This window comes from Microcaecilia unicolor, chromosome 1 (assembly GCF_901765095.1).
Source record: "Microcaecilia unicolor chromosome 1, aMicUni1.1, whole genome shotgun sequence".
Taxonomy (NCBI): Eukaryota; Metazoa; Chordata; class Amphibia; order Gymnophiona; family Siphonopidae; genus Microcaecilia; species Microcaecilia unicolor.
The window spans coordinates 612174725-612187035 of NC_044031.1; the positions used below are offsets into that span (position 1 = coordinate 612174725).

The 12311-nt window shown below is 44.9% G+C and overlaps 1 protein-coding gene across 1 annotated transcript in view; it reads right to left on the minus strand.

Annotated features, from left to right (window-relative positions):
* Window positions 1-789: 789 nt before the first annotated feature.
* Window positions 790-12311, minus strand: part of LOC115480808 (lymphocyte antigen 6E-like) — a 60209-nt gene continuing 48687 nt past the window's right edge. The window contains exon 3 of the mRNA XM_030219731.1: window positions 790-1054. Coding sequence (XP_030075591.1) covers window positions 852-1054 — 203 coding nt within the window. The 3' untranslated portion in view covers window positions 790-851. The remainder of the gene's footprint in view (window positions 1055-12311) is intronic.

Sequence of the window (12311 nt, forward strand, 5' to 3'; positions counted from 1 at the left end):
GGGTTGAGAATGACTGCCATACCGTAAATGAACTCTGAACATCACATTAGACTAGTTGGACTCCTTCATAGCAAGACTTTCCAGACCTGTTTGGGAGACCTTCCAGACCACAGCTTTTCAACCCTCTCCTGGGGGAACAGATGGGTTTTCAAAATTACCACAATGAATATGCATGAGATAAACTTGTATATAGTAGAGACCCATTTTATCTCTCATGAATATTCATTATGGTCATCCTGATAACCTGACTGGCAAGGTGTGCCTCCAGGAAAGGGTTGAGAAGCTGTCCTCCAGAAAGTCAACTTTTCACATTGGATGTTCATGAAATAAACTTGCATTCACTGGATACTCAGTGCAAGCAAATTTATCCCACACATATCCAGTGTGGCTATCATAGTAACGTGGTAACATAGTAGATGATGGCAGAGAACGACCTGTACGGTCCATCCAGTCTGCCCAACAAGATAAACTCATATGTGCTACTTTATGTGTATACATGACTTTGATTTGTATCTGCCATTTTCAGGGCACAGACCGTAGAAGTCTGCTCAGCACTAGCTCCGCCTCCCACCACCGGTGCATGAAAACTTAACTGCATACCAGTCTACCAGGAAGGTTTGGGATACCTCAAATGTTTGAAAATTCTTACAGAAACAGCATCTATGAAGATTCAGGTTTTTTTTTAGAGATGCCGATGCATTACTATGGGTGTCTCTAACGTTTAGCGCGTCCACAATTTTAGCGCGCGCTAAAAACATGAGTGCTGCTTAGTAAAAGATGCCCTATAAGTGAGACTTTTAGAACAGATTTGGTTTATTGAGGGACGTGATTACAGTCTGTTTCTGGTCACGTTAAAGCCTGGCTCGGAGCAGGATGCAGAGGAAAGCTGCAGAAACGGCCATGGCCATGTAGCTGACTTTCACGCTGGTTGCACTGCTGATGTTACACAGGAAAGAATTACAACAGTTCGTTGCACTGCCTATGACCCCGAGGTTGAGGTTAGTTGCAATGCAGATTGGAGAACACCCCTTGCTGATATACGCAGTAGTGGAACCTAAATCAACAAAAACAATAAAGACACAACATGATTATTTCCAATATATAAAAGGCAGTAGTTGGTTGTGTTTGTGATGATTAGTGGCATTGTCACAAGGGGGCCCTCAGGGGCCTGGGCCCCCTCACCTTTGGCTCAGACCCCTCTGCATTCATGACTGGAGATATCAAGCTGCATTGGTGGCGGGGATGCCAAGCTTCACCAGCCAAAGACGTCTCCTGCACAGTCCTGCCTGTGCTGAACGAGCAGCAAGCACTTCATTCAACAGGTGAGCTTCAACTGGTAATGCTTAGTTCAGCCAGGAGCAGTCCAATCAGACCTGGATATTCAGTGCCAGTTCACAGACATGACCTAGTATTGAATATCTGGATCTAATTCAGTCAGCGATGGTCAGTGCATAAAAAATAGCTGACTGCCACCAGCTTAATATTGACCAATACATAAATAAATATTTACTTTTTCAGGATTACTTTATTATGGGATTACTTGAACATCAGTAATATTGACATATTGTTTTCATTCAGTTATTGGATAGACATTAAAACCATTCACAAGCAAAGTTGTATGTCTAGAGAAGAGACGTAACATGGTCTCACAAGATCACAGAAACAGAAAAAAAGTAAAACCAGAATATACAGATCATCTATACCCCACTCCCCCAGATCAACATCTCCCCTCCATCTCCCTATGCTCCTTCCAGGTACAGCCTCTTCCCTCCATCTCCCTGGGTCTCTCCCACCCTGCATTCCTAGGGCAGCATCTGACTTCCAGCCCCCTATGTCCCCTCCTTGGGGCCAGAATCTCCCTATGCTCCTTTTCTGAGGAGATGCTGGCCCCATGGAGGGAACATAGGCAGATGCTGGACATGAGATGCTGGTCCTCTCTAGGATCCCTTCTCACAAAAATGGTGACAGAGAAGAGGTGGGAAACTAGAAACCAGTAAGCCTTACCTTGGTGGTGAAAAAAGTAATATAAGTACATAAGTAGTGCCATACTGGGAAAGACCAAAGGTCCATCTAGCCCAGCATCCTGTCACCGACAGTGGCCAATCCAGGTCAAGGGCACCTGGCACGCTCCCCAAACGTAAAAACATTCCAGACAAGTTATACCTAAAAATGAGGAATTTTTCCAGTCCATTTAATAGCGGTCTATGGACTTGTCCTTTAGGAATCTATCTAACCCCTTTTTAAACTCCGTCAAGCTAACCGCCCGTACCACGTTCTCCGGCAATGAATTCCAGAGTCTAATTACACGTTGGGTGAAGAAAAATTTTCTCCGATTCGTTTTAAATTTACCACACTGTAGCTTCAACTCATGCCCTCTAGTCCTAGTATTTTTGGATAGCGTGAACAGTCGCTTCACATCCACCCGATCCATTCCACTCATTATTTTATACACTATTTTATACATTATTTTAGAGCACCGCTGAAAGAAAAGATAGTGAACTTCTACAATCAAATGTTTAATGTTTAAAAATGTTTGATATACTGCTTTTCCACCGGGCAAAGAACTGAGATAATATAGACCAGAAGGATGCTAGGCTGGATAGAGAGAGGTATAACCAGCAGAAGAAAAGTGGTGTTGATGCCCCTGTACAAGTCGTTGGTGAGGCCTCACTTGGAGTACTGTGTCCAGTTTTGGAGGCCTTATCTTGCTGATGTAAAAAGACTTGAAGCGGTTCAGAGAAAAGCGATGGAAATGGTAGGGGATTTACGTAACAACAGAGGGAAGACTTGCTGACCTAAACATGTATACACTGGAGGAAAGGAGATACAGAGGTGATATGATACAGACTTTCAAATATTTGAAAGGTATTAATCCGCAAGCAAACCTTTTTCCAGAGACAGGAAGGTGGTGGAACTAGAGGGTATGAACTGAAGCTGAAAGGGGGCCAACGCAGGAATAATGTCGGGAAGTATTTTTTCACTGAAAGGGTGATAGATAGCTGGAATGCCCTCCCACGGAAGGTAGTAGAGATGAAAACTGTAATGGAATTCAAAAATGCGTGGGACAAACACAAAGGAATCCTGTTCAGCAGAATAAGATCCAAAGAAGCTTAGGGGAGATTGGGTAGGAAAGCCGGTGCTAGGCAGACTTCTACGGTCAGTGCCCTGTTCGAGGCTGAATGGATTTGGATGGTCTGGAGTGGAGCTTTTCAGGGACTATGACAACAACTTCAGAAATTTTAGAATATGGCCAGTGCCGGGCAGACTTCTATGGTCTATGCCCTAAAAAGGCAAGGATAAATCAAGATCAGGTATACATATGATGTACCACATCATACCATATGTAATGAGTTTATCTTGTTGGGCAGACTGGATGGACCATACTGGTGTTTATCTGTCACCATCTATTATCTTACTAAGTTATACCGAAGGCTCAAAAATAAACTGAGCTGTCTGAGGGGCCAATACAGAAAGCATTACTGTGAGATTAACATAGTTTTATTGTGGGTTTTGCTGGTCAAGCAATGCAGAAAGGCTTTCAGTGCAGGTATTAAATGGTGAAGAAACGGAGAGTCAAGATGGTGCTGTGAGCAGACGTGCATGTGGCAAGCTCTGAGGACCATAAGTGTCGCTAAGGAAGGGGTAAATGCCCCCCCCCCTCAAAATATTGCTTGCTACCTCATTGTCACCCCAAACTCAGGGCTCTTTTTATTCCTTTTGCCTGTTCCTGCCAAAAAAGACTTTTCTGCAATTTGCTCCTTCCTGCCCGCGGACAGCCCGAACAGCCAGCTCTCGCTCACAGAACAGTTAAAGCAACATGCTCCGCGGCATCTCTTTTCATAGGCCTTTTAGATTGTAAGCTCTTTGAGCAGGGACTGTCTTTCTTCTATGTTTGTGCAGCGCTGCGTATGCCTTGTAGCGCTATAGAAATGCTAAATAGTAGTAGTAGTAGTAGGCCTGACTTCTTTCACTTCACTTCCTGTTCAACAAAGTCGGACCTGTGAAGCTGTGGAGCATGCTGCTTCCGCTGCTCTGTGCAAGAGCTGGCAGGTCGGGCTGTCCGTGGGCAGGAAGGAGTAAATTGCAGAAAAGCCTCGAACAGTGCCCAGAAATTATGTGGCAGCACTACACCTTACATCCCATGACTGGCACTGCTCAGGTTTGGAAGGGTGCATTGCTGATTTGAAAGAATAACACTAAGAGATACAGAAAGGAGTAGATGGGAGAGGTGGAGGACAGAGAGAAGAAGGACGGTAAAAGAGAGAGGAATCAGGGCAAAGAGAAGGTAAAGGACAGAGGAAAAATATGATGGACAGATGATGGTGTGCAAAATAAGGGAGGAAAAATTGAAAAGGGAGAACTGAGAATAGGAGTAATAAAAGATATTGGATGAGGGAGGAACGGGGTAGAAGAAAAGGAAAGATGACAGGTTTCTGTGTGAGGGAGGAAAGGACCAGTGAGTGAGAGCAGATGGGAGCAAGCTTATATATGTGAGAGATCTAGAGAGTGAAATGTCTGTGCAGAGGGTGAGGGGGAGGGAAGTGTGAAGCAGATGTCACAAAGTACGATAATTAGAAACAAAAGTAAACAAAAAAAAAAAACACTGAGGAATGAGATCAGCTAGAGAAGAAAGGGGAGTAGGAATGAAACATCTAAAAATAATCTTAGATAATAAAATGAACAGGGGATCCAGAGAAAGGATGATGTTTGAGTAGGGTTACCATATTTGCCCTGAGAAAAAAAGAGGACATAAAATAGCAACTGCCCCACCCCTGTCACACCCCACCCTGCCCCCTGTCACCTTGACCTCCCCCCCAAGAAAGGTAGATTCCCTCTCTCTCCCCCACGTATATCTCTTCCGACCTCCCCAATTTTTTTCCAGCTTTTCTCTACCCACCTGACTCCATTTTACATTGTTGAAACTGATATAATTATTGGGAATATCTGGATTTATTTATATTACAACAAGGAAAGTTTTTTTTTATATTCTAGGGCAATTTTGGAAGTTAAATCAATTGAAAATTCTTGACCAGACTGTACCAATTCTGGTCCCATCCAGAGAATTGCCTTAACAACAGTAGTTAGCTGACACTTTGGGACTTAATCATTACACAGCAGGAGGTAAGGGTTGAGCTCTGAATAAGGGTCAAACCATTTGTAACTTTGCTCAGGTGCTGACCTCTCTGTCTGTACCTGAAGCAAACTCCTCCAAAGTAAAACAAATTCGGACCTTTTAAATTCCAAACTTCTCAACTTTCTGGCTATAGGTGAGATACCTGATATTCTCTTTAATTTAATGCTTAGTGCTTAATTAATTTTGCCCTGTGAAACCTCTTATTTTCTTTCTTTCTCTTCCTGCCAAGCTCTGAGAGAGAGGGAGGCTGCATTGCATTGTATTGTATTGAGGCTCTAAAGTGCATTTTACATTGTTGAAACTGATATAATTATTGGGAATATCTGGATTTATTTATATTACAACAAGGAAAGTTTTTTTTTTATATTCTAGGGCAATTTTGGAAGTTAAATCATTTGAAAATTCTTGACCAGACTGTACCAATTCTGGTCCCATCCAGAGAATTGCCTTAACAACAGTAGTTAGCTGACACTTTGGGACTTACTACTACTACTACTTAACATTTCTAGAGCGCTACTAGGGTTACGCAGTGCTGTACAAATTAACGAATAAGGACGGTCCCTGCTCAGAAGAGCTTACAATCTAAAGGACGAAATGTCAAGTTGGGGTAGATGAGATTTCCTGAGAAGAGATGTAGTGATTAGGTGCCGAAGGCGACATTGAAGAGGTGGGCTTTGAGCAATGATTTGAAGATGGGTAGAGAGGGGGCCCGGCGTATGGGCTCAGGGAGTTTGTTCCAAGCATGGGGAGAGGCGAGGCAGAAAGGGCGAAGCCTAGAGTTGGCGGTGGTGGAGAAGGGTACTGAAAGGAGGGATTTGTCTTGAGAGCGGAGGTTATGGGTAGGGACGTAAGAGGAGATGAGGGTAGAGAGGTAAGGAGGGGCTGCAGATCGAGTGCATTTGTAGGTGAGTAGGAGAAGCTTGAACTGTATTCGGTATCTGATCGGAAGCCAGTGAAGTGACTTGAGGAGAGGGGTGATATGAGTATATCGGTTAAGGCAGAAGATAAGACGTGCGGCAGAGTTCTGAATGGACTGAAGGGGGGTTAGATGGCTAAGTGGGAGGCCGGTGAGGAGTAGGTTGCAGTAGTCAAGGCGAGAGGTAATGAGAGAGTGGATGAGAGTTCGGGTGGTGTGCTCGGAGAGGAAGGGGCGAATTTTGCTAATGTTATAGAGGAAGAAGCGACAGGTCTTGGCTATCTGCTGGATATGCGCAGAGAAGGAGAGGGAGGAGTCGAAGATGACACCGAGGTTGCGGGCAGATGAGACGGGGACGATGAGGGTGTTATCAACTGAGATAGAGAGTGAAGGGAGAGGAGAAGTGGGTTTGGGTGGGAAAACAATAAGTTCAGTCTTGGCCATGTTCAGTTTCAGGTGGCGGTTGGACATCCAGGCAGCAATGTCGGATAAGCAGGCCGATACCTTGGCCTGGGTTTCCGCAGTGATTTCTGGTGTGGAGACATAAAGCTGGGTGTCGTCAGCATAAAGATGATAGTGGAAACCATGAGGAGAGATCAGGGAGCCTAAGGAAGAGGTGTAGATTGAAAAAAGAAGGGGCCCAAGGACAGATCCCTGAGGAACTCCAACAGAGAGCAGGATAGGGGAGGAGGACAAACCATGAGAGTGTACTCCGAAGGTACGATGGGAGAGATAAGAGGAGAACCAGGAGAGGACAGAGCCCTGGAACCCAAAGGAGGACAGTGTGTCAAGAAGTAGGTTGTGATTGACAGTGTCAAAAGCGGCGGATAGGTCGAGGAGGATGAGGATGGAGTAGTGACCTTTGGATTTGGCGAGGAACAGGTCATTGCAGACCTTAGATAGTGCCGTTTCTGTCGAGTGTAGGGGGCGAAAGTCGGATTGAAGCGGATCGAGGATGGCATGAGTGGAGAGAAAATCAATGCAGCGGCTGTGGATGGCGCGTTCAAGTATCTTGGAGAGGAAGGGTAGGAGGGAAATGGAGCGGTAGTTGGAGGGACAGGTAGGGTCAAGTGATGGTTTTTTGAGGAGTGGTGTGACCACAGCATGAAGGTGTCCGGGACAGTTGCAGTGGAGAGAGAGAGGTTGAGGATATGACAGATGGTGGGGGTGATAGTAGGAGTGATGGTGATAAGTAGGTTGGTGGGGATGGGGTCTGAGGAAAAGGTGGTGGATTTCGAGATGGAGAGGAGATGGGCGGTTTCCTCTTCGGTGATAGCAGGAAAAGAGGAAAAGGAGGCCTGGGTAGGTTGGTTGAGAGAGTGGGTTATAGGATGAAGAGGAGGAGAAGGTTTGGTGGTGAATTCGAGGTTGATCTTCTGGACCTTGTCACGGAAGTAGTCGGCCAGAGATTGAGGAGAGAGTGAGGGGGGGGGGGGGCGCAGGAGGTAAGGGTTGAGCTCTGAATAGGGGTCAAACCATTTGTAACTTTGCTCAGGTGCTGACCTCTCTGTCTGTACCTGAAGCAAACTTCTCAACTTTCTGGCTATAGGTGAGATACCTGATATTCTCTTTAATTTAATGCTTAGTGCTTAATTAATTTTGCCCTGTGAAACCTCTTTTCTTTCTTTCTCTTCCTGCCAAACTCTGAGAGAGAGGGAGGCTGCATTGCATTGTATTGTATTGAGGCTCTAAAGTGCATTTTACATTGTTGAAACTGATATAATTATTGGGAATATCTGGATTTATTTATATTACAACAAGGAAAGTTTTTTTTTTATATTCTAGGGCAATTTTGGAAGTTAAATCATTTGAAAATTCTTGACCAGACTGTACCAATTCTGGTCCCATCCAGAGAATTCCCTTAACAACAGTAGTTAGCTGACACTTTGGGACTTACTACTACTACTACTTAACATTTCTAGAGCGCTACTAGGGTTACGCAGTGCTGTACAAATTAACGAATAAGGACGGTCCCTGCTCAGAAGAGCTTACAATCTAAAGGACGAAATGTCAAGTTGGGGTAGATGAGATTTCCTGAGAAGAGATGTAGTGATTTTTTATATTCTAGGGCAATTTTGGAAGTTAAATCATTTGAAAATTCTTGACCAGACTGTACCAATTCTGGTCCCATCCAGAGAATTGCCTTAACAGTAGTTAGCTGACACATTGGGACTTAATCATTACACAGCAGGAGGTAAGTGTTGAGCTCTGAATAGGGTCAAACCATTTGTAACTTTGCTCAGGTGCTGACCTCTCTGTCTGTACCTCCAAGCAAGTGGCTGAGAAAATAAAGGCTAAAGAGTTGGCGTTCCAGAAATATAGAAAATCTCAAGAAGAGGAACACGGGGAGGAATACCGGATGAAACTGAAAGAAGCCAAGAGAGAGGTACGTCTGGCGAAGGCGCAAGCGAAAGAACAAATGGCTAGAAATGTAAGGAGGGGCGACAAAACTTTCTTCAGGTATATTAGTGAAAGAAGAATGACTAAAAAGGGAATTGTGAGACTAAAAGATACAGCAAACCGCTATGTAGATAATGATGAAGAAAAAGCCAATTTGCTAAATAGATACTTTTGTTCTGTTTTCACTGAAGAAAATCCTGGAGAAGGACCGCGATGGACTGGCAAAAGTACACCTGAGAATGGAATGGATATAGCACCGTTCACGGAAGAGAGTGTGTATCAACAACTTGGAAAGCTAAAGGTGGACAAAGCCATGGGACCGGACGGGATCCACTCCAGAATATTGAGGGAGCTCAGAGAGGTCCTGGCGGGTCCTCTTAAAGATTTGTTTAATAAATCCTTGGAGACGGGAGAGGTTCCGAGGGACTGGAGAACGGCGGAGGTGGTACCTCTTCACAAAAGTGGTGATAGGGAAGAAGCAGGAAACTACAGGCCGGTAAGCCTCACTTCGGTTATTGGAAAAGTAATGGAAGCCATGCTGAAGGAAAGGATAGTGAATTTCCTAGAAGCCAACAAGCTGCAAGATCCGAGACAACATGGTTTTACCAGAGGGAAATCGTGCCAAATGAATCTCATTGAATTCGTTGATTGGGTAACTGGAGAATTGAATCATCGACGTGCTATAGACGTAATCTACTTAGATTTTAGCAAAGCTTTTGACACGGTTCCTCACAGGCGGCTCTTAAATAAACTAGATGGGCTGAAGATAGGTCCCGAAGTGGTGAACTGGATTAGGAACTGGTTGACGGACAGACGACAGAGGGTGGTGGTAAATGGAGTTCGCTCGGAGGAGGGAAAGGTGAGTAGTGGAGTGCCTCAGGGATCGGTGCTGGGGCCGATTCTGTTCAATATATTTGTGAGTGACATTGCCGAAGGGTTAGAAGGTAAAGTGTGCCTATTTGCGGATGATACTAAGATTTGCAACAGAGTGGACACCCGGGAGGGAGTGGAAAGCATGAAAAGGGATCTGAGGAAGCTAGAAGAATGGCCTAAGGTTTGGCAATTAAAATTCAATGCGAAGAAATGCAAAGTGATGCATTTAGGGAGTAGAAACCCACGAGAGACTTATATGTTAGGCGGTGAGAGTCTGATAGGTACTGAGGGGGAGAGGGATCTTGGGGTGATAGTATCCGAGGATCTGAAGGCGATGAAACAGTGTGACAAGGCGGTGGCTTTAGCGAGAAGGTTGCTAGGCTGTATAGAGAGAGGTGTGATCAGCAGAAGAAAGGAAGTGTTGATGCCCCTGTACAAGTCGTTGATGAGGCCCCACCTGGAGTATTGTGTTCAGTTTTGGAGGCCGTACCTTGCAAAGGATGTTAAAAAAATGGAAGCGGTGCAAAGAAAAGCTATGAGAATGGTATGGGATTTGCGTTCCAAGACGTATGAACAAAGACTTGCTGACCTGAACATGTATACCCTGGAGGAAAGGAGGAACAGGGGTGATATGATACAGACGTTCAAATACTTGAAAGGTATTAATCCGCAAAAAAATCTTTTCCAGAGATGGGAAGGCGGTAGAACAAGAGGTCATGAAATGAGATTGAAGGGGGGTCATATTCAAAAAAGATGTCAGGAAGTATTTTTTCATGGAGAGGGTGGTGGATGCTTGGAATGCCCTCCCGCGGGAGGTGGTGGAGATGAAAATGGTAACAGAATTCAAACATGCGTGGGATGTGCATAAAGGAATCCTGTGCAGTAGGAATGGATCCTCAGAAGCTTAGCCGAAATTGGGTGGCGAAGCAGGTGGGGGAAGAGAGGTTGGTGGTTGGGAGGCGAGGATAGTGGAGGGCAGACTTATATGGTCTGTGCCAGAGCCGGTGATGGGAGGCGGGACTGGTGGTTGGGAGGCGGGAAATACTGCTGGGCAGACTTGTAGGGTCCGTGCCCTGAAAAAGGCAGGTACAAATCAAGGTAAGGTATACACATATGAGTTTATCTTGTTGGGCAGACTGGATGGACCATGCAGGTCTTTTTCTGCCGTCATCTACTATGTTACTATGTTATATACATCCCCTCCTCTCCTGTACCTTATTGTTGTGCCCTGGTGGTCTAGTGGCCTCCGGGGCAGGAAAGAGCCCCCCTCTTTCCTGCCCAGCGCGGCTGTAGATCTGTCTTGTTCCTGCGTTGCTTCAAAATGGCTGCCAAGTGTTCAAGCAGTGACTTTGCAAGACCTGTGGCCCGCCTGCCTGTTCGTGACTCGTCCACAAACCCAGACAAATGGGCAGGCTGGCAAAACCCGCCCGGATGCCCCGCAGTGTTCTTAAAAAGAGGACATGTCCGGGTACAACCGGATATATGGTAACCCTAGGTTTGAGAGACGATCAAAGATGAGACTTAAACCAGAGAACGATGTATATCAGAGGAAGGATGGAACCAGTGGTGTGCTGCAGCCAGCTCACAATGGTTCACGAGAGCCGGTTGTTAGCTTTTCAAAATATTTGCGAGCCAGTTGTTAAATTCAGGCATCAGGGACCCAACTCTGACAGCAGCAACAGCAACAGGCTCTCTCCAGCCACCCCCAGGTCCTTCCCTCACTTGCAACTTTCTGTTACCACATGGGAAGGATCCAGCAAAGTGAAAGATTTGGAGAAACGGGAGGGAGCCTGATGTGTAAGTATAACTAACATAGAAACATGACGGCAGATAAAGGCCATATGACCCATCCAATCTGCCCATCCTCTGTAACCCCTAATTCTTCCTGTTCCTAAGCGATCCCACATGCTTATCCCATGCCTTTTTAAATTCTAGAACAGTCCTCGACTCCACCACCTCCACCGGGAGGCCATTCCACGCCTCCAGCATTCTTTCTGTGAAATAATACTTCCTTAGGTTACTCCTAAGCCTAGTCCATTTTAACTTTGTCATATGCCCCCTCATTCCAGAGCTCTCCTTCATTTGAAAAAGGCTCTCTTCCTGTACATAAATGCCCTTGAGATATTTAAAGGTTTCTATCATGTCTTCTCTCTCCCTCTTCTCTTCCAGCGTATACATGTTGAGGTTCATAAGCCTGTCCCTTTAATTTTTGCTTTCAAGACCGCTTACTAATTTCGTAGCCGTCCTCTGGACTGACTCCATCCTGTTTATATCTTGTCTATGCTTGCTTACATTGCCAGACAACTCTCTGATTAGCGATCCAGTGCAGACTGTGTGAAGCAGACCTTTCATATAGCGAACTGACAAATTTTAACAAAGAAATGCAGAAAACATAACCAGTGGTTTAGGTGTGTTTTGGAGAGACTGCACACATCTATCTTAAGTCGAATGCTCTGTGCTGCTTGACACTGAAACTGTGTCTTTGTTTAAGAAATGAGAGGGGGGGGGGGGAGCACAGAAGCCAAGTTACACTGATTAGTTGCACAGTAAAAAACCCTTGAGGACTCCTGTCCTGTCCAGTCTCTAGATCAAACAAATGATACAGAGGGAGGGAGCTGCTGAATCCTCCAGATCCTAAGCCAATATCTGAGTCACCTGACATGTATCACATCTTTTAACTAAATATAGACTTTTTAAAAGCAGGATCAAATATTGATATTGTCTGTTTAAATAAAACTATTAAAGTAGCATCACAGATTAACAGGGATGAATATTTCGACATGTAAAAACAGATAACTCTGTTGGAGAAGAAAGTGTGGAAAAAATAACACTTTTCCTTTCCTCCAGAGAGTGTGCGGCAGTTACAAGAAATTCATTGCGCAAGGAAAATTCCAGGCATTTCTTTTTTTCTTGAGAGTGCTCATTGTCATCTTGCTCTGTAATTTTTAATAAATAAAAGAGTAGCTTGTAGCAAAATGAAAGTGCATT